General features: G+C 43.4%; 1 protein-coding gene and 1 long non-coding RNA gene across 3 annotated transcripts in view; one reads left to right on the forward strand and one right to left on the reverse strand.

Moving 5' to 3' along the window:
* Positions 1 to 5,670: 5,670 nt before the first annotated feature.
* On the reverse strand, positions 5,671 to 10,550 carry LOC122466431. Its single transcript, XR_006291909.1, has 3 exons — positions 9,974 to 10,550; positions 8,623 to 8,712; positions 5,671 to 6,303 (listed from the first exon to the last, which is right to left on the reverse strand). It is a non-coding gene; the product is annotated as an uncharacterized LOC122466431 (long non-coding RNA).
* A 322-nt stretch (positions 10,551 to 10,872) lies between these two features.
* Positions 10,873 to 25,064, forward strand: part of CFTR (CF transmembrane conductance regulator) — a 152,040-nt gene continuing 137,848 nt past the window's right edge. Inside the window, exons 1-2 of one of the 2 annotated variants that reach the window (XM_043549956.1) lie at positions 10,873 to 11,008; positions 24,121 to 24,231. In XM_043549956.1, coding sequence (XP_043405891.1) covers positions 10,956 to 11,008; positions 24,121 to 24,231 — 164 coding nt within the window. In that variant the 5' untranslated portion in view covers positions 10,873 to 10,955. Of the gene's footprint in view, positions 11,009 to 24,120; positions 24,242 to 25,064 lie in introns of those variants that run through there. The other variant, XM_027820802.3, reaches the window with a different exon arrangement.

A 25,064-nucleotide genomic window follows, 5' to 3' on the forward strand; every position in this document is an offset into this window, starting at 1 on the left:
AGGAGTACTTGTGGCACCTTAGAGACGAACAAATGTATTTGAGCATAAGCTTTCTTGGGCTACAGCCCACTTCATCGGATGCATAGAATGGAACATATAGTAAGAAGATTATATAAATAAAATACATATACACAGAGAACGTGAAAGGGTGGAGTAAGAGGCTAATTAATTAAGATGAGCTATTATCAGCAGGAGAAAAAAAACTTTAGTGATAATCAAGATGGCCCATTTAGACAGTTGACAAGAAGGTGTGAGGATACTTAACATGGGGAAATAGATTTAAAGGTGGCAATTTTGCAACAGAAAAGCTTCAAAAACAGACTCCAAGGAGAAACTGCTGAGCTTGAATTATGCAAAATAATATGCAAAATAGATACCATTAACTTGGGTTTGAATAGAGACTGGGAGTGCCGGGGTCATTATACATATTGAATCTATTTCCCCATGTTAAGTATCCTCACACCTTCTTATCAATTGTCTAAATGGGCCATCTTGATCATCACTACAAAAGTTTTTTTCCTCCTGCTGATAATAGCTCATCTTAATTAATTAGCCTCTTACAGTTTGTATGGCAACTTCCACCTTCTCTGTATGTATATCTATCTTCTTACTAAATGTTCCATTCTATGCATCCGATGAAGTGGGTTTTAGCCCATGAAAGTTTATGCTCTAATAAATTTGTTCGTCTCTAAGGTGCCACAAGTACTCCTGTTCTTTTTGTGGATATAGACTAACACGGCTGCTACTCTGAAACCTGAAATAATACAAGTTGGTATTCTCATCCCATTTCTTAGTGGACATATCCAGGACACAAAAAGAACCATAACTGGCATTAATCAATATCTGGCCTGGCAGCCTCAGGAGACATACAGACTGAACTACACTCCCATGTTTAGATGTAGTCCCCTCCATGTACCAATAGGAGCATGTTGACTGAGATGGGAAACTTAAACAGCTGCTTCCTGTGTCGTACTTGGTCTGTGGACAGAGTGTGGAATTTGGTTACTTGGGGTATGTCTACACTACGAAATTAGGTCAAATTTATAGAAGTCGGTTTTCTAGAAAGCGTTTTTATACAGTCGATTGTGTGTATCCCCACACAAATGCTCTAAGTGCATGTAGTCGGCGGAGTGTGTCCACAGTACCAAGGCAACCGTCGACTTCCGGAGCGTTGCACTGTGGGTAGCTATCCCACAGTTCCTGCAGTCTCCGCAGCCCATCTGAATTCTGGGTAGAAATCCCAGTGCCTGATGGGGCTAAAACATTGTCGCGGGTGGTTCTGGGTACATATTGTCAGGCCCCCGTTCCCTCCCTCCCTCCGTGAAAGCAAGGGCAGACAATCGTTTTGCGCCTTTTTTTCTTGAGTTACCTGTGCAGACACCATACCACGGCAAGCATGGAGGCCGCTCAGCTAACCATCACCATATGTCTCCTGGGTGCTGGCAAACGTGGTACTGCATTGCTACACAGCAGCAGTTTATTGCCTTTTGGCAGCAGACAGTGCAGTATGACTGGTAGCCGTTGTTGACGTAGTCCTGGGTGCTCTTTTAACCGGGCGCCTGGGCAAACATGGGAGTGACTCAGCCAGGTCATTTCCCTATTAAGTTTCGTCTCATGGCGATTGAGTCCTACCGGCAGTGCACTGTCTTTTAATCTGGAGCTAGCAGAAGACGATGGCCAGTAGTCACACTGCATCGTCTTCTGCCGAGCACCCAGGAGATGACAATGGCTAGCGGTCGTACTGCACAGTCTGCTGCTAGCAAGATGTATAAAGATAGATGAAGTGGCTCAAAACAAGAAATAGACCAGATTTGTTTTGTATTCATTTTCTCCTCCCTCCCTCCTTCTGTGAAATCAATGGCCTGCTAAACCCAGTTTTGAGTTCTATCCTTGAGGGGGCCATTCAGTTTCTCGCAAAGCCACCCCCTTTGTTGATTTTAATTCCCTGTAAGCCAACCCTGTAAGCCATGTCGTCAGTTGCCCCTCCCTCCGTCACAGCAATGGCAGACAATCGTTCCGCATCTTTTTTCCATGCAGACGCCATACCACGGCAAGCATGGAGCCTGCTCAGATCACTTTGGCAATTAGGAGCACATTAAACACCACACGCATTATTCAGCAGTATATGCAGCACCAGACCCTGGCAAAGCGAAACCGGGCCAGTAGGCGACGTCAGCACGGTGACGAGAGTGATGAGGACATGGACACAGACTTCTCTCAAAGCATGGGCTCTGGCAATGTGCGCATAATGGTGCTAATGGGGCAGGCTCATGTGGTGGAACGCCGATTCTGGACCCGGGAAACAAGCACAGACTAGTGGGACCACATAGTGTTGCAGGTCTGGGATGACTCCCAGTGGCTGCAAAACTTTTGCATGCGTAAGGGCACTTTCATGGAACTTTGTGACTTGCTTTCCCCTGCCCTGAGGCGCCAGAATTCCAAGATGAGAGCAACCTTCACAGTTGAGAAGCGAGTGGCAATAGCCATGTGGAAGCTTGCAATGCCAGACAGCTACCGGTCAGTCGGGAATCAATTTGGAGTGGGCAAATCTACTGTGGGGGCTGCTGTGATGCAAGTAGCCAATGTAATCAAAGATCTGCTGATATCAAGGGCTGTGAGTCTGGGAAATGTGCAGGTCATAGTGGATGGCTTTGCTGCAATGGGATTCCCTAACTGCGGTTGGGCCATAGACGGAACCCATATCCCTATCTTGGCACCGGAGCACCAAGCTGGCGAGTACATAAACCACAAGGGATACTTTTCAATAGTGCTACAAGCACTGGTGGATCACAAGGGATGTTTCACCAACATCAACGTGGGATGGCCAGGAAAGGTACATGATGCTCACATCTTCAGGAACTCTGGTCTGTTTCAAAAGCTGCAGGAAGGGACTTTATTCCCAGACCAGAAAATAACCGTTGGGGACGTTGAAATGCCTATAGTTCTCCTTGGGGATCCAGCCTACCCCTTATTGCCATGGCTCATGAAGCCATACAAAGGCACCCTGGACAAAGTCAGGAGCTGTTCAACTACAGGCTGAGCAAGTGCAGAATGGTGGTAGAATGTGCATTTGGACGTTTAACAGCGTGCTGGTGCAGTTTACTGACTCGGTTAGACCTCAGTGAAACCAATATTCCCACTGTTATTACTGCTTGCTGTGCACTCCACAATATCTATGAGAGTAAGGGGGAGACGTTTATGGCGGGGTGGGAGGTTGAGGCAAATCGCCTGGCTGCTGGTTACGCACAGCCAGACACCAGGGCGGTTAGAAGAGCACAGGAGGGAGCGGTGCGCATCAGAGAAGCTTTGAAAACCAGTTTCATGATTGGCCAGGCTATGGTGTAAAAGTTCTGTTTGTTTCTCCTTGATGAAACCCCCCACCTCTTGGTTCACTCTACTTCCCTGTAAGCTAACCACCCTGCCTTCCTCCCTTCGATCACCGCTTGCAGAGGCGATAAAGTCATTGTTGCTTCACATTCATGCATTCTTTATTCATTCATCACACAAATAGGGGGATAACTACCAAGGTAGCCCAGGAGGGATGGTGGAGGAGAGAAGCACCAGGAGGGCTGATGGAGGAGGGAAGGACAAGGCCACACAGCACTTTGAAACTTATTGAATGCCAGCCTTCTGTTGCTTGGGCAATCCTCTGGGGTGGAGTGGCTGGGTGGCCGGAGGCCCCACCACCACGTTCTTGGGCGTCTGCGTGAGGAGGCTATGGAACTTGGGGAGGAGGGCGGTTGGTTACACAGGGGCTGTAGCAGCGGTCTGTGCTCCTGCTGCCTTTCCTGCAGCTCAACCATATGCTGGAGCATATTAGTTTGATCCTCCAGCAGCCTCAGCATTGAATCCTGCCTCCTCTCATCACACTGCTGCCACCTTTCAGCTTCAGCCCTTTCTTCAGCCCACCCCTTACTCTCTTCAGCCCGCCACCTCTCCTCCTGGTCATTTTGTGCTTTCCTGCACTCTGACACTGTCTGCCTCCACGCATTCGTCTGTGCTCTGTCAGTGTGGGAGGACAGCATGAGCTCAAAGAACATTTCATCGTGAGTGCGTTTTTTCGCCTTCTAATCTTCGCTAGCCTCTGGAAAGGAGAAGATCCTGTGATCCTTGAAACACATGCAGCTGGTGGAGAAAAAAAAAAAGGGACAGTGGTATTTAAAAAGACATTTTATAGAACAATGGGTACACTCTGTCACGGTAAACCTTGCTGTTAACATTACATACATAGCACATGTGCTTTCGTTCCAAGGTCGCATTTTGCCTCCCCCCCAGCGCGTGGCTACCCCCTCAACGCTCCCCCCTCCCCGTGGCTAACAGCAGGGAACATTTCTGTTCAGCCGCAGGCAAACAGCCCAGCAGGAACGGGAACCTCTGAATGTCCCCTTAAGAAAAGAACCCTATTTCAACCAGGTGACCATGAATTATATCACTCTCGTGAGGATAACACAGAGATAAAGAACGGATGTTGTTTGAATGCCAGCAAACATACACTGCAATGCTTTGTTCTACAATGATTCCTGAGTACGTGCTACTGGCCTGGTGTGGTAAAGTGTCCTACCATGGTGGGTGGAATAAGGCTGCCGTCCCCAGAAACCTTTTGCAAAGGCTTTGGGAGTACATCCAGGAGAGCTGCAAATGCCAGGGCAAATTAATCATTAAACATGCTTGCTTTTAAACCATGTATAGTATTTTAAAAGGTACACTCACCAGAGATCCCTTCTCCACCTGGCGGGTCCGGGAAGCAGCCTTGGGTGGGTTCGGAGGGTACTGGCTCCCAGTCCAGGGTGAGAAACAGTTCCTGGCTGCCGGGAAAACCGGTTTCTCCGCTTGCTTGCTGTGAGCTATCATCTTCCTCGTCCCCAAAACCTGCTTCCATGTTGCCTCCATCTCCATTGAAGGAGTCAAACAACGGTTGGGGTAGTGGTGGATGAACCCCCTAAAATGGCCTGCAGCTCATCATAGAAGCGGCATGTTTTTGGCTCTGACCCAGAGCGGCCGTTCGCCTCTCTGGTTTTCTGGTAGGCTTGCCTCAGCTCCTTAAGTTTCACGCGGCACTGCTTCGGGTCCCTGTTATGGCCTCTGTCCTTCATGCCCTGGGAGATTTTGATAAATGTTTTGGCATTTCGAAAACTGGAATGTAGTTCTGATAGCACGGATTCCTCTCCCCATACAGCGATCAGATCCCGTACCTCCCGTTCGGTCCATGCTGGAGCTCTTTTGCGATTCTGGGACTCCGCCATGGTCACCTCTGCTGATGAGCTCTGCATGGTCACCTCTGCTGATGAGCTCTGCATAGTCACCTGCAGCTTGCCACGCTGGCCAAACAGGAAATTGTAATTCAAAAGTTTGCGGGCCTTTTCCTGTCTACCTGGCCAGTGCATCTGAGTTGAGAGTGCTGTCCAGAGCGGTCACAATGGAGCACTCTGGGATAGCTCCCGGAGACCAATACCATCTAATTGTGTCCACAGTACCCCAAACTCGACCCAGCAAGGCCGATTTCAGCGCTAATCCCCTTGTCGGGGGTGGAGTAAGGAAATCGATTTTAAGAGCCCTTTAAGTCGAAAAAAAGGGCTTCATCGTGTGGATGGGTGCAGGGTTAAATCAATTTAATGCTGCTAAATTCGACCTCAACTCCTAGTGTAGACCAGGGCTTGAAGCTGTCAGCCTATCACCTTCTGAATACTTGGCAAATGAACATATTTTTGTTTTCTTTTTCCTTGAAAGTTTCTTTAGAAGCAGAGCAGAATGTAGAATTTATCCTTGTAATAAAACCAGTGTCTACCCTGTTTTCCGTGGTGACTTAGGGTTTAATTCAATGGTGAATGTTATATCCTAGTTGCAAAAGCTATTAGTTTACTTTTACGGTTAAAACCACAAGCATGTAACAGAACACACTGGGCCATATTCAGTCCTAGTTTAAGTGGCACAGCTCCATTGACTTCAGGGCCATAGGAACTGCGGGGTGGGAAGGAGGAATAGAGCTGAAAATGCTAGCTGTACTCCAGCCCTCAGTTTGGGGGACTCCTTAGCTGTCTTCTTAGAGCAGCTTCTGCCCTGCGGAGAGGTCCCCATATCATACAGATGTGCTATTTTGCCTCTAAGTTCCATTTGTAGCTGGTCTGTTGCATTATATTAAATCTTTGCTGGATAAGGCTCCCCCCCCCCTCCAAGATAAGATCTTTGGATCAGGGACTTTATCTTTTCCTAAGTTTTTTGAGCAAAATGTAGCAAAACCAGCTGGAAGTGCATAAAATTAGTGGATAAAATTGCTGGTGTCAGATTGGGACTTTTAGGTCATTTCTAAAAATGGAAGTAAATAAACAGCATGTCAGTGAAATCCACAGATACTAAACTGGAAGGGGGTGTAACCAGAGAGAACAGAAATAACCCAAGGAGAACTAGGGTGGGATCCACAAAGAGACTTAAGAGTTGCAACTCTAACCCAAAGAGAACTAGGGTGGGATTCACAAAGAAACCTAAGAGTTGCAACTCTGAGTGCCACAACACTTAATTTTTAGGCACCTAGCAGGTTAAAACAAAAACAAAAACCCACCACCCACAGGAAAAACACTAATCCACAAAGCTAAGTTAGGAATCTAGGCTCCCTAAATGACAAATGGGGAGAGAGATGCCTAAGAATGTGATCCACAAATGACAGCACGCTAGGCAGGGGGCTTCCTAAACTAGCCAATGGGAAATGCTGAGGAGAAGGATGTGCACTAAGCCACACTACGCACTCCTCCCTCCCCGTCCCAAGATAGGCACATAAGTCCAGGTTGCAGGGTGGCACCTAGATCTTCTTCGCAATGCACAAACAAGAACTTACCACCTGGAGTCAGACAGCTTAGGTGCCCAAGGTGTTTCTTGCAGGAATGAGTTAGGCCCCTGCGATACTTCACAAAGAACACCTTATATCTTCATCCCAGTAGTTAGAGCACTCACCTGGGATGTGGGAGACCCAGGGTTCATTGCCCCCACCTTCTTCCGGGGGCGGGGGGAGAGGAGGTGGGAGACACCTGTTCAAATGTTAGGCCGGTGCTTTAACTAGTTAGTTATGGGATATTCTGAATTGGGACTCCCTCAGTATCTTCTGCTCAAGCTGTTCCACTGTGAATAAATCATTGTGCTAGAGAGAAATGACTAATTCAGTGTTTAGGGCACCTTTCTGCATTCAGCAGGAGTTTTGGGGATCACAGTGGAGCCAAAACTGGGACTTAAGCATCTAAGAACCTTTGTGGTTCCCACACCTAAGACCAACTCATGCTCAGACTAGTGTTACGGACAAGTTTCTCAAGTATTTCAACTAGAGCAGCATCAACCCCATTAGAGAAGGTTAGGAATATGGACAGTTCTAAAGTGACAAAATAAGATTCCTCAATACACTACCTTGCAAGTCTTTCAAAGTGAAAGTCATCTGAAATATAGATATTCATTGGAAGGGAGAAAGCAGCAATGCAGAAAAAAATATTTGGGAGTGATAGTGGACAAGTTAGATTAGAGTTTGCAATCTGATAAGGGAAAAAAGGCCTATGCAATTTTGGGTTCTGTATGCAGAGTTATCAAGTCCCTGTGGCTCTGATGACGTTACACCTGGACACCTCAGAATCCAAGAGTTATTGACAAGTACAGAGAAGAATAAACAAAATAGTTAAGGAGCTAGAGAGCTTGACTTATAAGGAAAGACTTTAGACTTTTCGCAAATTTAGCTCTAAACAATGATTAAGAGGGACATCTCCAACAATCTTTTTTGCCTCAAGATTCCCACTGTTGCTACCACCAGTTCAGCTCCACTGGTGATCGCAACAGTGGGAGTACTAGTGTAGACAATGCTTCAGCAGCCATTGATGTTTTAAGCATGGCATCATCTAGACCTAATCCGAGTAGGATGAGATGACCTAGTGCTTAAGACACTGACAGCTGTCTGGAGTCCTGTCTACACTGGCACTCCCATTATTGCGATCACTGTGGTAGGATCAGTGGGAAATCTGAGACAAAAAAAGCCTCGTTTAGACACTCCAGAAGAGAAGACATTAACCAACTACATATACCATGAGGAAACACCACCAAGATGAAGAGGAATTATTTATGGAAGTACACTTGGGCATAACTAGAAATAACGATATAAAATTAATTTAAAAATGTCAGTAAAAGCTTCCTAGGAGTGACAGCTAGTTAAATGGTAGCGTGACCTACACGAAGAGAAAAGCACAGTGCTGGAGATGCAACTAGTCTGGATAAAGTACTAGACAATGTACTGTGGGGAGCAACCATGCACTTGCTGAAAGACAGATCCCCCCCTCCCATATCTAATGCTGTAAATACAAAAATCAAAATCAACAAATGGAGTGTCTAAACAGCAAAACCAGAGTATTAAACAAACCAAACCAGGATCAATCACACTGAATGCATAACTAAACAAAATAACCATATGTTCTTATGCTGTGATCAGTGTTCTTCCTAATGTTAGTTCTATGTTTGTTGGCACTTTGGCTATGCTTAGATTTTAACCTGTTTGGGGACAGGAATCAGGTATCTTGTTTGTAATGCACAATGCACATTAATGGTGCTTTATAAATAATAGTGTGTTGATGCAACGTTATGAAATATAGGACATCCCACCTTGACTGAGCCGGAATGATTGTCCTGGGGAAGTTTCACAATAAGGAAACAGCTTCACTTCTTACATTCATGAGTTTAGACAACCATGCCCTGTAAGAAAACAGAAGAAATATGCAGCAGATGCATTTTTAATATAAATATGACTCTTCTTCAGTATCCCTCATAGCTAGACCAGGTAACACAGCAACTCTGCCTCATTTTCCCTTCTTGTCTGAAGGGCTGCCCACCTTCCAGCCCACTCACTGATTCTTTGTTACAACCTCAGCCCTCTGGCCAGGCTACTGATAGCCCCTTCCCTTTTGGGGGATGGGGGGTATTAAAAAGTCCAATATTTCAGAAGGCTAGTGACCCTAGGTGAGGGGGACACAGCCTCTGGCTTCTTTGGGTATGGCTCACTTTTTGAAGGCCTTGATAAATAACCATACTGGGCTTGGTAGGGAATCCAGGCTCACCCACTCTCCTGGGTTCAAGACGAGAAACCCTGCACAAGATAAGTTCATGGACAGACATCAATGGCTATTAGCCAAGATGGTCAGGAATGCAAGCCCATACTCTGCACTTCCCTAAGCCTCTGACTGTTGGAATCTGGGATTAGAAGGCAAGGGATGGATCACTCAGTAATTGCCAAGTTCCGTTCATTCCCTCTGAAGTATCCAGCACCAGTCACTGTTGGAAGACAGATTACTGGGCTAGAGAGACCTTTGGTCTGACCCAGTATAGCTGTTCTTATAACAAAGTGGTCAGCATCAAGCTCTCCCAACCCCTTCATGCTCCCCTTGCCTACCTAGCATGCCTGTCCTTCAAGATGTTCCTCAGTTACCCCTTTGGTCCCATCCTCCAGAGGGTCCATTTTCCTGGGCAGTATCTCACCAGCCTGTTGCTGAAGGCTCCGGCTCACCATAGCCCTTCAGCTTCTTTGGGTACCATCCCACCCTTCTGTTCTACATCTTTTTATCTCTGCAGCTGTTGTGAGTCCCCTGATCAGCCCCTGCTGAGCAGGCAGGCAGTTTCCCAATCCTAGTAACCCTTTACTGGCCAAGACAGCCTGGGGTCTGCACACCCCATGACAGTATCCTTATTAGTAAGTATTCACATTTGTACTTATTTGCATTCATATCAAGCAGAAATGAATCAGGTAGTTTCACAGTAAACAAATTTGCCAAAGACCTGGAGATGATAAAAAAAATCTCAGCTTAAAAAGCCTACTTTGCTATTAATCTGCTCCATCCCATTATCAATGTGTGCTTAACACTTTTCACAATAGCGTTCCAGGATTTAACACAAGGTGTACTGAGCACTTTATAAAGGCTGAGGCAAGAGCGCCGGATTTCCTCGAGATACCCGAGTTTACCTTTTCTTCTGAGGAAACCAGCTTTACAGGCCAAGTCTTGCATTTTAAAGTGGGAGTCTCCGTTTCTCTCCATAAACTGTTCAAGAGGATTTGCTGACTGAGACTGAAACTGGCTCGATAGCAGGTGTCCCGGTGAACCCCTGCCAGTTCTTTTCGGGCGGTGATGTGTTGTGCTTGGCATTTGAGCTCCCAGCACGGCTAGGGGTGGGGATGGGGTGTAGTAATACCTGGGATCACAGCTCTGGAGTGAGCAGTGTTACGCAGTACCAGGCAAAGACTGCAACCCAGGGGGCAGGGAATAAGACCCCGGGGCACAATCCAGAAAGCGCTAAGGGCGGGGACGGGGGGGGGGGGGGGACTTTCCCAGCAGAAGGAAGAATCAGTTTGGAGCTAAGGAGCGGGGGCTTTGCCCGCCTGATCCCAGCAAACTGCTAGGGGTGGGGGGTTACCTGGAAGAGACCGACCCCAAGGGGCTCTGGAGCCCACCCTGCTTGATACAGCCCGAAGCACAAGTGTGGGGCGAGTAGGTCCGAGAGGCGTCGCTATTCCTCCCCCAAAGCCCGAGACGCAGCTAGGCGGCACCCGGGGGCGGGGGAGAGGGGAGGGTGCGGGGCTCCTCGCGTTGCCCTGAGAACTCGGGGTCGGGGGTCCCGGCAGCCGGCTGGGCGCGGAGCGCGCACCTGGCAGAACCAGGCGGGTGTCCCCCGCATCGGCGGATTCCTTTGGTGCCGGATCCGCGGGGACTGCTCCCGAGGGGCGAGGCCAGCGGGGCGCGGGGGACAGGGTAGGAGGGCAGGCCCCGTGGGCACAGCAGAGGCGGGGAGAGGGGCAGGGGAAGGAGGGAGGCAATGACATCAGCGCGGGCAGGGTACATAAGGTGGGGGAGCCGCAGGAGCGGAGCGGCCGCGGGAGAGCTTAGCAATTAGCTCGCGCCGCTGCAGCTCCCTGCGCCTAGCGCCGCCCAGCAGGCAGCCCGGGCACCATGCAGCAGTCCCCGCTGGAGAAGGCCAACATCTTCTCCAAACTTTTCTTCAGGTAAGAGCCGGGGCTGGGGCGCGGGGAAGGACCCTGCAGCGGGCGGCGGCATGCGAGGTGTGGCTCGGCTGGGTTCCCCGGCGCTCTGCACCTTCAGCCTCCTGGCTGTGTCCGTCGCGCGCCTTGGAGGGCCCCGGGGGACGGGCAGCGGGAAGTGAGTGCGCGCGAGCGCAGGACTGCCCCTGCCTGGAGCCCGGGACCCTCAGCGCGCGTCTTGTCCGGGCACGTTGCCTTACACCCATTAGCCCCGAAATGTTTTGCAAAGAGGGCTGCGCTCGCCCGGTTTATTCCAGGAGGATCTGCGCGCCGTGGTCTTCCCTGCCACCTTGTGCCAGCGTTTTGAACACGCGGGGCGGCTGAAACCTCTTAGTGTCATGAATGTTCACACCCATACTGGGTAAATTACTTTATAGTAGATTATCTGCGCAACCTTTGGTAAATTGCTCTACTTCTGAGCCTGGCTGTTGTAGACTTCACTCCAAGGTGTGAGAACTTCGGGGGAAATTTGCTTTGCAAGCACGTTTTTTTAAAAAGTGATATTAGGGACACCTTAATAGACACCGTCTCTCTTCAGACTGAGACGTGTCCTGTGGGGGCGAAAGTTCCTGGTCCCTTTTTTCTTCTTTTTGTGTGTACAAGGGATCCTCTTTCGTCCCTTTCCCCCACCACACACAGTGGGACAACATAGAAATCACAAATTTGAAAACCTTTAACCTGGAGCTGTTACAAGCAACAGCTGATATTATACTAGAGAGAGATTAGAAAGACAAAAATCCTTCTCTATATTTCCCCAATTTTGGGCATCTGAGACCATACTGGGTACACCCAATTTCACGCAGCTGGCTAGTTTCCCTTGTTGTTTGTGTGGGTCCTACATGCAGCAATAGGGGTGAGAAAATCCGTTTATAAAATCGAAAATGTGATTATGAATAGAAGGGGAACTCTGGCAGGTGTAGTATCTCAGACAACTTTTAGGTTTTAAAATGACTAGATTTAAGGATAACTATGCCTCTTTTAACATGCTTTTTGGGAGCAACAAGTAAAACTGTCAAGTTATAAGAAGTGAACAAAATTTAAGAAATACTATGTGTGATGAACTTTACAAAACCAGAACAATATTCTTATATTGCATTAGGTAGACACTTGTAGACTCAAAAAACTGGTTCATCCCATAAAGTGATAAAAAGTTGAATTTGGTTGAGTTTTTCTAAAACTGTAGAATTTCATTTTGGTATGTAATTGTATCTGCATAACAAGAGCAGCCCCATTCAAGAAAGCAGCCTCATTTAGAAAGCACTTAAGAATGTGCTTAACTTTAAGCATGCGGCTTAAGTGCTATCCCATGGACCAGGTGTGGTGCTTTCAAGTGCTAATGTTCTAGTGTAGCATGAACAGAGCAGCTGAAATAAAATCAGGGATTCAATCCTTCCTTTGTTTATAAAGTGATTTAGAAGAAAAAGTTACTTTTCCTACTAACAACAATTATTTAATATTGTCCCATAATCTTATCTTCATGTAGTTTAAGAAATCTTCACTTAAAACAGTGTCTACTGGGTTCTGCTTCTTTCATAGCTTTGTATTTGTTAAATGCCAATCTGGATGTAATGTAATAGACTGAAGGTCACTCACTATAGGGCCATTTGAAATTGTGGCAAAATTTGCAGAGAAGATATCCACCAGGAGATTCTCAGTGATAAACATATCATTCATCATAGTAGTTCTCAGCTATCTGATGACAGCATATGAAACGTTAAATAATAGATTACTTTTTACAAACCTATGGCCAGATTCTTTGCTTAGATGCATGTGTCCTGCTTGGGAGTTATGTGAGCATAGCTAAGTGTGGAATTTGAATCTTAGTTTGTAACTAATGTAGTTAAGATAGATACAATTCACTACTGTATTTGTACATTTTCTTTAAAAATGTTTCCAATCCCTGCCCTAAAAAAAGTTCAGACAATAACAAGTTTTATAAAGGAGCAGTGTCACATATGGACTCTTAACAAGGGAATACCCTCTTTTTGTATGACTATTCAAGAAAATGATCCAGGCTTGCAAAAAGAGAAAGAGAGAGGGAGAGGTTTGGTCAGTATAGACTATAAAAGTTCATAATTTAAAAATTAGCTATTTTTCTGAAACATTTATAACTGTGAATAAATAAGCAGGTTTTGGTTTAGGAAATTACATTTTTTTCATACTGAAGAAATGAAAAGTAAACAAGATAAGTAACAACTTTTACTAGGAAAACAATTTATGTGGAAAACATTCCATATTATGCTGGAAGGGCATAATGAGTGGGGTCCCACAGGGATCAGTTCTGGGTCCAGTTCTGTTCAATATCTTTATCAATGATTTAGATAATGGCATAGAAAGTACACTTATAAAGTTTGCAGATGATACCAAGCTGAGAGGGGTTGCAAGTGCTTTGGAGGATAGGATTAAAATTCAAAATGATCTGGACAAACTGGAGAAATGGTGTGAAGTAATAGGATGAAATTCAATAAGGACAAATGCAAATTTCTCCATTTAGGAAGGAACAATCAGTTGCACACACACAAAATGGGAAATGACTGCCTAGGAAGGAGTATTACAGAAAGGGATTTAGAGTAGCAGCCGTATTAGTCTGTATTCACAAAAAGAAAAGGAGTACTTGTGGCACCTTAGAGACTAACAAATTTATTAGAGCATAAGCTTTCGTGAGCTACAGCTCACTTCATCGGATGCAATTTGTTAGTCTCTAAGGTGCCACACACAAGTACTCCTTTTCTTTTTGAGAAAGGGAGTTGGGGGTCTTAGTGGACCACAAGCTAAATATGAGGTAACAGTGTTGCAGAAAAAGTAAACATCATTCTGGGATGTATTAGCAGGAGTATTGTAAGCAAGACATGAGAAGTAATTCTTCTGCTCTACTCCACGCTGATTAGGCCTCAACTGGAGTATTGTGTCCAGTTTTGGGTGTCACATTTCAGGAAGGATGTGGACAAATTGGAGAGAGTCCAGAGAAGAACAACAAAAATGATTAAAGGTCTAGAGAACATGACCTATGAGGGAAGATTGAAAAAATTGGGTATGTTTAGTCTTGAAAAGAGAAGACTGAGGGGGGACATGATAACAGTTTTGAAGTATGTAAAAGATACGAGGTAGGGGGAGAAGAATTGTTCTTCTTAACCTCTGAGGATAGGACAAGAAGCAATGGGCTTAAATTGCAACAAGGGAGGTTTAGGCTGGACATTAGGAAAAAATTCCTAACTATCAGGGTGGTTAAGCACTGGAATAAATTGCCTAGGGAGATTGTGGAATCTCCATTATTGGAGATTTTTAAGAGCAAGTTAGACAAACACCTGTCAGGAATGGTCTAGATAATACTTAGTCCTGCCATGAGTGCAGGGGACGGGACTAAATGACCTCTCATGGTCCCTTCCAGTCCTATGAGTCTATGATTTACACAAGTTATAATTGTGCTGCTACTGTCTCTATCATAGCTCCAGAATACATTTCTTCCTTTCTACCCCTCATGACAAGACACTAGTCCATGCTTTGGAAACGTTTCATCTAGACAAATTCAGACTGTAAATAAGGTGTAATTTTTTAACATTCAGAGTAATTAACCATTGGAACAACTTACCAAGGGTGAAAGTGGATTCTCCAGCACTGACAATTTCTAAATCAAGACTGGATGTTTTTCTAAAAGATCTGCTCTAGGGATTATTTTGGGGAAGTTCTATGGCCGATGTTATACAGGAGGTCAGACTAGATGATCATCAGTGGTTCCTTCTGACCTTGACTCAAAAAAATAGACCCTGATCCAGGAAAGACTTAGGATATGTCTACACCACAAATTAAGGTATAATTGTAGTGCAAGTAAGCATACCCATTCCAGCTTTAATTTAGCTAGCATGGGAAACAGCAGCAATGAAGATTTCAGCATGAAACCTGGTGCAGGCTAGCAAATGGGCATCTGCTGTGTTGACCAGCCTGCACTGCCAGTTAGATCAAAGCTAGTATGGGTATGCCTACTTGCACTAGAATTACATCTTAATTTTCAATGTAGATGTAGCCTTCGGCAAAGTAGTCCCATTGTCTTCATGAGGACTACTTAGTGTGTGAAGTTAAGCAAATGCCCCCTTTGCACATTGACAGCACCTTCCATCCAAGGATCTCAAAGTACTTTACATACATTCATTAGTTGTCACCATATCCCCATGGAATTGGAAAATATTATATTTATATAAACATAATAAGTATCATTATTTTGGAGCTGAGGTAAATGATATATAGAGATTAATTCCCACATTTGCAGAAGTGGCCACTAGCTTTGGACACATCAGTTTTTTGGTGTCCAACTTTTGGCACATAAGGCCTGACTTTCAAAGGTGCTGAGCACTCAGAAATCTGATTGAAGTCGATGACTTTGTGAGTGTTGAGCATCTCTGAAAATCAGTCCCTAAGGTTTTGAGGATGGGCATTCAAAATTTGAGTCCACTTTTAAAAATTTGGGTGCAAGAGATGACTCCAGTGTAGAAGAGGAAATCTGTGGCATAACCTGTACTAGTAGTCTGATCTCCATATTACAAATCCTGTCATTTCAATCCCAGTGCAATCCTCCCTCTGCTAACATGTTTAAAGTCCATCCCTGGGTAAGTCTGAAACACCAATCTTCCACTTAACAGCCAAAAGTACTAACCAATTGCACCACAGCAACTAATGGAACCTCTTCCTGTAGCCATTTCATCCATCCAAAACACACCTGCTCAAATCAACATGTGTGTGAGTTTTCTGAAAGCTGCCCAAAGGCTCTTGGCTCTGTGATAGGACAAAAACTTGTAATGGGTATGTACATTTAAACCAAAGTAAATATTTTAAATATTTCAGAACTTATCCATTTTTTACACTTATTCTATTTTATCAGGAAGGAGGGCAATGCAGTTGAATCCTTGAAGTTTTTTTTAATTAATAATAATTGATGATGAAAACCATCTTATTATTTGTATTATAGTATTATAGTAGCCTCTAATAAAGATCAAGGACCTCTTGTGCTAGGCACTGTACAAAGATGTAGTAAGATACAGTCTCCACCTTGAAGAGCTTACAGTGTAAATAGACAACACAGGCAAGGTGCGGGGAAAAGGAAGTATTATTATTCTCATTTTACAGATGGGTAACTGAGGCACAGAGAGATTAAGTGATTTGCCCAACATCACACAGGTAGGCTGTGGTAGAGCGGGAAATGAATCCGGACCTCCTGAGTCCCAGTCCAGTACTTCAACCACCAAATCATGCTTCATGTGTGGGAAAGTTAATTCAGAATGTACCTGAAACAAGCTATTACAACCAAGTTCCATACAAAAGATACATATAGGAATGCTCACTCCCTTGAATACCTAAATGTTTGACATATTTTCACTTCAATGGGAATAGTAATTTCTCTTGCATGAGAGAAGAACTTGAGAAGATGTCAATTTACCCGTGGATGTTTATTTCTTCATTAATCCCAGTAAACCCGCTGTCAATTGTTCAATAAGATATTTAGTTCTGTTCACAAATAAGTCAGTGATGCTGGAATAAAGTATAGGTTTGGAAACTTTCTCTCTGATGAAATGCTTTTATTCCACAGCTTTTTGAATAGCATGTGAAAACTACACTGGACCTCAGTACGTAATGTGCCCATAAAGGCTTAGATAGACAATGACTGTGTCAAACCCAGGGAAACTCATGGTTTTAGTGGCAAAATGTTCTTGCTGGGGGATATTCGAAAGAATGGATATTTTGAGGTCTCTGCCAAGACACGTAATGGCCAGGCTATAATGAACAAACTTGTGACTACCAAAGTGATTGTATTTGCAAACTGTGCAATCATTTGCCAAATGATTTCACACTACTCGTGGTTGTCCTAAATTTGCAAAGCTGTTGGTTTCACCTCTTAGCTGTCCAGGTCCTCTTTCTTAATTGTTGAAAACTGAGCAGATATTTTAGTCTACCAGTAGAAAGACCATTATTGTAGATCTGATAATTAATTCTGATTACAGTACTGATAGATAAAAGATTCAGGATCAAATCTTGCTCACCTTAGTCACACAAGGCCTCCTACTGAAGTCATTGAGACTATTTCTGTGAATAATAGAAACAAGATTTGGCCCTTACTGACCTATACAACATTTCTAGTCATTTTATTGCTATTGTTCATCTTCTGACTTATGCAGAACTCAACAGATTTTTCGAAAGTTAGTTTTAAAAATCTAAAGATATCTTACTACTGAACTATTGCAAATAATTTTAGAAAACTAACCTAATACTTTAACAATATATTTAAAATAACATTGAAACAAATAGTTAGTTACTTTGTTTTGTTTTTAAAGGGAAAGCTATTTAGGGGTCCAAGACATATTTCCTAGTGAAAGGTCAGAGTGAAGTGAGGTTAGTTCATTGTTGCAGAATTAGTTAATATCTAAAAATAAAAGAGACTTTTTTTTGGGCCAGCTTTTCCATTGCTACGTGCTTTAGCAACTAAATATTATTGCTAGCCCTGTTTACAACTAATAGACTCATTGTGTTATTTCATGGATCCACTCTGTAATTGAAAGTTCAGTGGATGTATCTCTGTTGCTTATGACAAGCTTCACATTTGCCTATCCAGATCAAATAATGACAGACTTTAATGCATTTAATATCTTTTACCCTTATATGGCACACCACATGTATATCTTTGTTCCTAGAATGTGCCCTATTTTGGTTTTCACATATAGACTGGGCTTCATAGTTGTAATACCTCAAAAACCTGAAGTGGCATTGACCATCTTACTAGCTGTAAAAAGCACTATGCAAAGGAAAAATCAAAATTCTGCTAAAAAGGCAGGATCCCCAAAGCCACTTCTAGATCACATTACTCAGTGGGGAATCCTGGACAATAGCCAGAATAAATGTCACATTTTTGAAAATGGTAATAAAAAATGTAAATCTTGTCAAAGATTTTCCATTGAGTAATTCTCATTAAGATTAGCTATTGGGACCCTGGGATTTCAAGAGAACACTGATTATTCTACAGACAGTGCTATTCACAGTTAGTGGCATAGTCAATGATATTGCAGCTACATGTTTTCCATGTTAAATAACACTTGACAGCAAACACAAATGTTCGTTAAGAGAGAAATTTAATTCTTCAAGTTGCAGTGGGGGAGGTTTAGGTTGGATATTAGGAAAAACTTTTTCACTAGGAGGGTGGTGAAACACTGGAATGCGTTACCTAGGGAGGTGGTAGAATCTCCTTCCTTGGAAGTTTTTAAGGTCAGGCTTGACAAAGCCTTGGCTGGGATGATTTGATTGGGGATTGGTCCTGCTTTGAGCAGGGGGTTGGACTAGATGACCTCCTGAGGTCCCTTCCAACCCTGATATTCTATGATTCTATGATTCTATGATTAGTGACCTGCAAAGAAAGCATACAGATTAATAAGATCCACATTTACCTCCAGCTCTTTGAAGCAATAAATATAATGTTCAGAATATTTGTTCAATTTTTTCTTATATTTAAATCCTGCCCCTTCAGAGCTGCAAAGAAATATATCACAGCCATACAAAATTAATGCAACGTATTGTATAAGTATTTTCTATCCTAACATCTGATTTCATATAGAATGTTTTTAAATTACGGTAAGTGGAGAATAATGTTAGAGGTTTGATTCAGGCAGAGAAATACGCAGAGCGTTGGTCCCATTGTGGTGGAAAGCTCACAGAAAGGAGGAATGAAACAAAACAAGACACCTGCAACCCCATGCATCTGGGGGACCTGAGACTGCCCAATGCATTTCCAGGAAGTGGTGGTGCTGGCTAGGGACAAATTGTTGCACTGTGGGTGCACTGAATCCATCAGTTGTGCTCTGATGGATTTCCAGCCATGTTTTAAAGCTGTCCTCTCCTGGCCATGCACTGCCTGCCATCCCCTGAGGGTTAAATTTCACACTGGAATGAAGCTGCCATCACAGATGTAAAGTGAGTGTGAGATATGCACTTCCCTCTAACAGCCATGTTGATTCAAGCACAAAGTCTTTCATATGTCAGGTAGTGGAGCTCCCAGGGTTGGGGAAAGGATCCCAAGTCTCAGCCATTGGCCTCTTCACGAACATCAGCCTTCCTTCCCAGGGAGACCAGAGTCAACTCCCGGAATAAGCACCACACTTAACAATAGAACACCACTTTTATCTAACCCTGGGAAAGCCAGGAACGCCCCTAGGTCAAGGATCTTTAGCAAGAGTTACACAGATATCCTTGCCCTTCTTACAGCATACATCTCCCCCTGCCCCCAACCCCCTTGGATAGCTAAACACATACAGACTCTCTGCCCCATGCCAGTGCAATCCCCTCTCTGCTTTGGGTCAGTCCAACCTGTCCATGCACTCTGGTCTGTTGCTGACATGTGGTGGGAGTTCAGAATTGTGTGTTGGTTACTTGGTCTCAGCTGTCCAGTCAGCTCCCAACTGAAAGTTTTGCCAGCTATCTAAAAGGGATGACAGCGGAGCCAGAATCTCCTTTGCTACAGTCAATAGAGCTGACCAAGTGTGTGGTAGTGTACACAGCACCTGTTGAAATTGAGTCAGAGTACGCCAGAACTCCCCCAGGTCTGCCCCTGCAGGGCAGCTTCTCTGCACACCTTGCAGCAGGGGCCGCAGCTGAGTTTCCACAATTTGGCTAGAGCAAAGTAGTTCTTTGACCATGCCTTCTTCTACACCTGCATGTCTACATCAGGACTGGGGGAGGGAGAGGGCCAGATATGTTTTGTCCAGGGCAGAGGTTCCTCTATGCTGGGGGAAAACCCACATTGCTGGTTAAACCAACATTGAAGCTTCTTGTGACTTCAGAGGGGTAGGAAGCAGCTTTAAGCAGGGCCAGGATTTGGCCCTGTTGAGAAGACAGCATCAGTTAATAGAGACAAGGTAGTACTCTCTAGCAGGGCAGAGAAGTTCATCCAATAGGTTTGAATTTTCTCATATGGAATAAGGTTGAGCAAACTAGAAGAGCAAATAGCTACAATAAGAGATGCATTGTAGAGTGCTAAAGGGAGGGAATATTAAAGAAAAAGGTTAGTTAGAAAACAAACAAAAGCAAAGTTAAAACAATGTGTCACATACATGGTATCCTTGTGTCTTATATCCTTATGGTGTGTATTTTGTTACCAGGCTGTCAATAAAAGAGGTGGAACTTGTTTTCCTTCTTTTTTTCTTACCTACAGTTCACCCTTGAAACTTGTCTCCAGCTGGGTTTCATGTATATATGCCCATAATAACATCCCTAGTTAGTTGCAAGACTCTGACAGCGTGACAGGTTTCTCTGTGAAAGAGTTCATTAAATGCCAGCCAGTAATCCGGTGGCATTTGCTAATACTGTATAATGCTTTAAGGCCAATCTGTTTCCCTTCCTCCTTGCTTTCTTTGTTTCATAAATTATTTCTCACTCACAACAGAAATGAGAACCAGAAATTAGGAATTAATGTTGGTATCTCACAAATTAAGGGCGACTCTGGTTCCATCGTGCTGCTTTGGCGTTGCAAACCATCTATAAAACTGGCTTAACTGGCTAGCTAAATTAGGTTTATCGCCACATAGCATCACCAGACCAGTGCAAAAAAGTCAGAGTGTACTGGTGAATCTGCCCCCCCAAACTATTATTATTGTGGGTTACTTATGGATGTGCATGGTGCTTTATAAAATACATACAAGCAGGATTTGCTTCCTGACAGCAAAACCGAAGGAGTTTTTGAAAGCCCACCTCAAGGGACAAGCATCATTGCAAGCTGTGTCTTAACACCACTATGCGCTGCAGCCTGACACGAGTTGATACAGCCCAGAAATTGGACAGAGCTGGCTGGGGAGGGGGCAGGGCCAGAGCACCCAGGAGATGCACCGAGGCCATAGGGTGCTACACTATGGGGGTTATACCGGCATAGCTACAGCTCTGTAGCTAAGTGGCATAACCCTGTAGTGTCGAGACAGCCTGAGGCTTTTCAACCCCTGTAGGAACACCACATCCCCAAGGAACAGTAAGTAGACCGACAGAAGCTGCGTCTCTACCTGGGATTAGGTCGATATAGCTACAGTGTTCAGCGGTATAGATTTTTCACACCCCTGAGTGATGTAGCTATGTTGACCTAAATTTCAAATGTGGACCAGCCCTGAGCCAGCATGTCCTTGTTCTGCTTCCACCACCAGAGTCTTATACAATCTTGGTTGCTGTTGATAGAAGCACCCCCCAGTGGAACCCTGGAGGAAGGTGATGGTAGCACGGCTTTGCCTGCTCATAAGGTGAATCCAGCTTGGGTGCAGCTGCTCCAATGGGTGGAGATTCCACTTATGCCCACGGGTTGAATCAAACTCGTCTTTAAGGAAGGTCCTAGGTGCTTACAAGTTAATTTGGGTGGGTGAAATACACACCATTAAGGATGAGGGAGAATTGTAGTTGATCAGCAACTCAAGCCACATTTTCATGGGTATAGTAGACCTATGTTATATCATGCTATTTTTCTATAACCGTCACTCTGCTCACTCCAACTACAATTAATTTTGTTTCTTCAGTCTCTGGCAAACTGCCCAGTTCAATTCCAATAAAAAATGCAAATAAAGGAAAAGGTGTGAAAAGAAACAATGCAGTGGAGATTGTTTTCCCAATATATACGGGGTATGAAACTGTAAATCATTTCCCTCCTTGTCTCAAGATAGGTAAGGTAGGGTTTGCTTATTACAGTTTTCAAGCCCATTGTACAAGGCCTTAGCCTGAGGGTACTCATCAAAGTCAATCCGAGGCGTGGAGCTTTAGTACAGTACTTTTGGCATTAAGGGGTCTCTTAGGAGCTCTCTCAGCTTACTTGCATTAACTACAGTAGCTATTTAATGGACCCTCACTTACATTCATTTATGATTGCCAGATTTTCTGAATGTACAACAGTTTCTTTTATGAAACAAATGCGTAAGTGTTTTTGTTTCCGAAGGACAAGGGATTAGTAGTGTTTGTATAACCCATGTACAATATCAACAGCGTCTATTCCTTTCTACCATCCTGTTCATGATCTAACTCATCCTTTGTAATGACCACACAGGCTCATCAGTTAATGAAATTATGACTTATTTTAAGTACAGAAGATATTAAAATGAATTAGATATCAATTTCTGAAGACCTTGACCTCTGACTCCAGTAGCAAAAAGTTCACGAACACATATACTTTTTCCTATGGCTCTTCAGAACAGAGTCTGACAGTTGGCTTTCCTGTGACCTATGAATAGTGTCTGCCTTTTCATGTAAACTGCAGTTAAGGACTGAGCTGAGACCAAACAATTTATCTGGAACTGTACATTTCTGTGGTTGCAGCAATGAAAGACAATCCCTTTATTACTGAAAGCACATTCTCTTTGTGGTGTTTAAGCTAGATATAGACGTCCACTGGGAAATATTTAATTTCCCCAAGTGCTTTATGTACTGAATAGCTAGGATTATTGATTTATGTTTCATATGATTAATTACCTTTTAAAATGATAGATTAGATTGTGTATACACATGTTCTTTCATACAGTCACATACACGCATGCATTATGACCCTGACTCTCATTTTTGCTAAGGCCCTTGTACACTGTTCTGTATTATATTTACACCCACTTTAGGGCCCCTTTATGCTGCCAATGTAATGGGGCCTTAGTGTAGCTGAGAATCTGGTCCATTTTTTTAATATAATGTACACGTACACAAACACACAGTTAAACCTACACTAAGACTCACCTCCAATAAGCAACTCTAAGTGACCACTTTAAAACATCCCTTATTCTTTACCTGAAGTTTTGTTTGACCCTTAGTTACAGACTGTTTTTTCTTGGCAATAAATTATGCAGGTCTTTTGCTCTTAGATGGTAACTATTTTGAAATCTACATTTGTTAGATGACAATTTTTATCTCATTCCTAAGTCATATGGTTTGTCTATGCAACACACACATTTATACACATACACAGTGATCATTCACAATCTGTTTCTTTCGCATTATCTATGCAATTATTTTGGAGAAAATGTATAATAGTTAACAATGATAGCCAAGCATATTGTGCATGTAACTTTGGGTATCTGTAAAATATACCATCACTTTTAGTAAATCGTAAATTAATTTGCTAATTGTATTTTGTTTTACTTGTGTGTCTTCAGATGACCTTATTAATAGATGATGACATAAAATTATGAACAGGATTTCTTGGGAATAGTGTTCTAGAACATGTAATGAGTAGCAGGCATTTCAGATACTGAATAGATCAGACAAGGGTTTATAGAGAATTTCCCCTATGGATCAGCAAGGGCCTCCTCCTGCTCTGTTTGAAATCAATGGAAATGTTGCAACTGCCATTGATGCAGTAAGATGAGTTCCCAAATCATTCTCAAGCTGATTATGTCCAAAAATTGTTTCCCAAAGTTATTCCCTGAAAGCATGGATATTTGGCATTGCAACTTCCATTAATAATACAGCCTCATTAATGTTAAACCTGTCCATTGCACTAAGAATGCGCTCTTTAAGTTCTGTATTAACTTTATAATGACAAGAATAAATGGAAGTTAGGGATGAAAAATATCTTCAGCACACCCATTATACTTAGAGGCCTTCAAAAGGTCTTGTGTAACATGCAGTGCAAGCTGCCCTGCACGCAATTAATGCTGTAATGTAGAATTTCCTTGCTTGTATGAATATAGCGTCTATCACTAATGTAATATTATTTTGTGATTTAATAGTCATGATAATGGAGACTATAAATTATTGGAAATATAACACAAAGGGCCCAATCCTCTACTCAGTTAACTCCTATTGACTATGAGAGTTTGTATGTAAGAGAGCCTGGCAGATCTTGACCCAAATGGTCAAATGTAAGAACTCTGAATCTGTTTGTTAATGTCATCTATCTATCTATCTATCTATATGTACCAGATGTTTTCAGTAGCTACATCATTCTTGGTAAATACAATATAGTTTCATAGTTTATTATATAATATGTTGTATGATGAATTATCTATGCAATGCTGGATTGTGCTTTAATAGCTAAACCAACTCCAGAATTAACCTTGGAAACTGATAGTTATTATTATTCTCTTTCTGCTTAGATGGACAAAACCAATTTTGAAGAAGGGTTACAGACAACGTCTGGAACTGTCAGACATATATCAAATCCCTTCTGCGGATTCTGCAGATAATCTTTCTGAAAAATTGGAAAGGTATGACGAAGTATGTATTTTGTTAGCATTATCTCATGATGTGGAAGGCAGTAACTAGGTCTGGAAGAGTGAGCTAGAAATGGTGGAGGTATCTATCAGCTTAGTTCACTTAATTAATCTATTGAAACTTGACACCAGAAACACTGGAACAATAGAGTTTTCAGATGTTTTTAAGCTCTAGTCAGATTTCAGACAGTAAATGGAATATGGCTCAGTTCAGAAAAGTTTGAAGCTATGTAGTAGCTTGCAAAAAATGGGTCACTTCGTGTCCGTCACCAGACTCTCAAACTCAGTGTCAGTTCAACACCCCTAATTTCTTCCTCGTAGCATATCCAGGTCATCACCAAATCTTATTGTTTTTTGTTCTATACCATTGAAAAAAATTCCATCCTTTCCTTTATGTCCCCAGGGCTAAAATGCTGGTTGTTTCCTTATTTCTCTTAGGCAGCCTCCTCTGCCCTGGCCTTCCTGATTACCACCTTGCCCTCCTCCACTCACTACCACAACTAAAAATCTACTGACTTCCTGTATCCTGTTCAGGCATCTCATTCTTTCTTGCAAGGCCTTTGCATTACTTCACCCGGGCCTACATCTCTGCTCCCATTTCTTTACTCTGACAGTGCCTCACTGCTCTCTTTGTATTCTTCTCCCATTCTCATCTTAATTCTCTCTTTCATGCTTTGACTTACCCCTGAAAATCCCTTCCCACCTTTAGCATAAAAGACAACCACCTTCTCTTTGTTGAAATCCCTTTTTAAAATGTACTCTTCATGCCAAGCCTACCAGTGTTAACACACCCAGGTGGCCTGTGCTAGAGGTCCTCCACCCATGGA

This window comes from Chelonia mydas, chromosome 1, assembly GCF_015237465.2.
Source record: "Chelonia mydas isolate rCheMyd1 chromosome 1, rCheMyd1.pri.v2, whole genome shotgun sequence".
NCBI classification, from domain to species: domain Eukaryota; kingdom Metazoa; phylum Chordata; order Testudines; family Cheloniidae; genus Chelonia; species Chelonia mydas.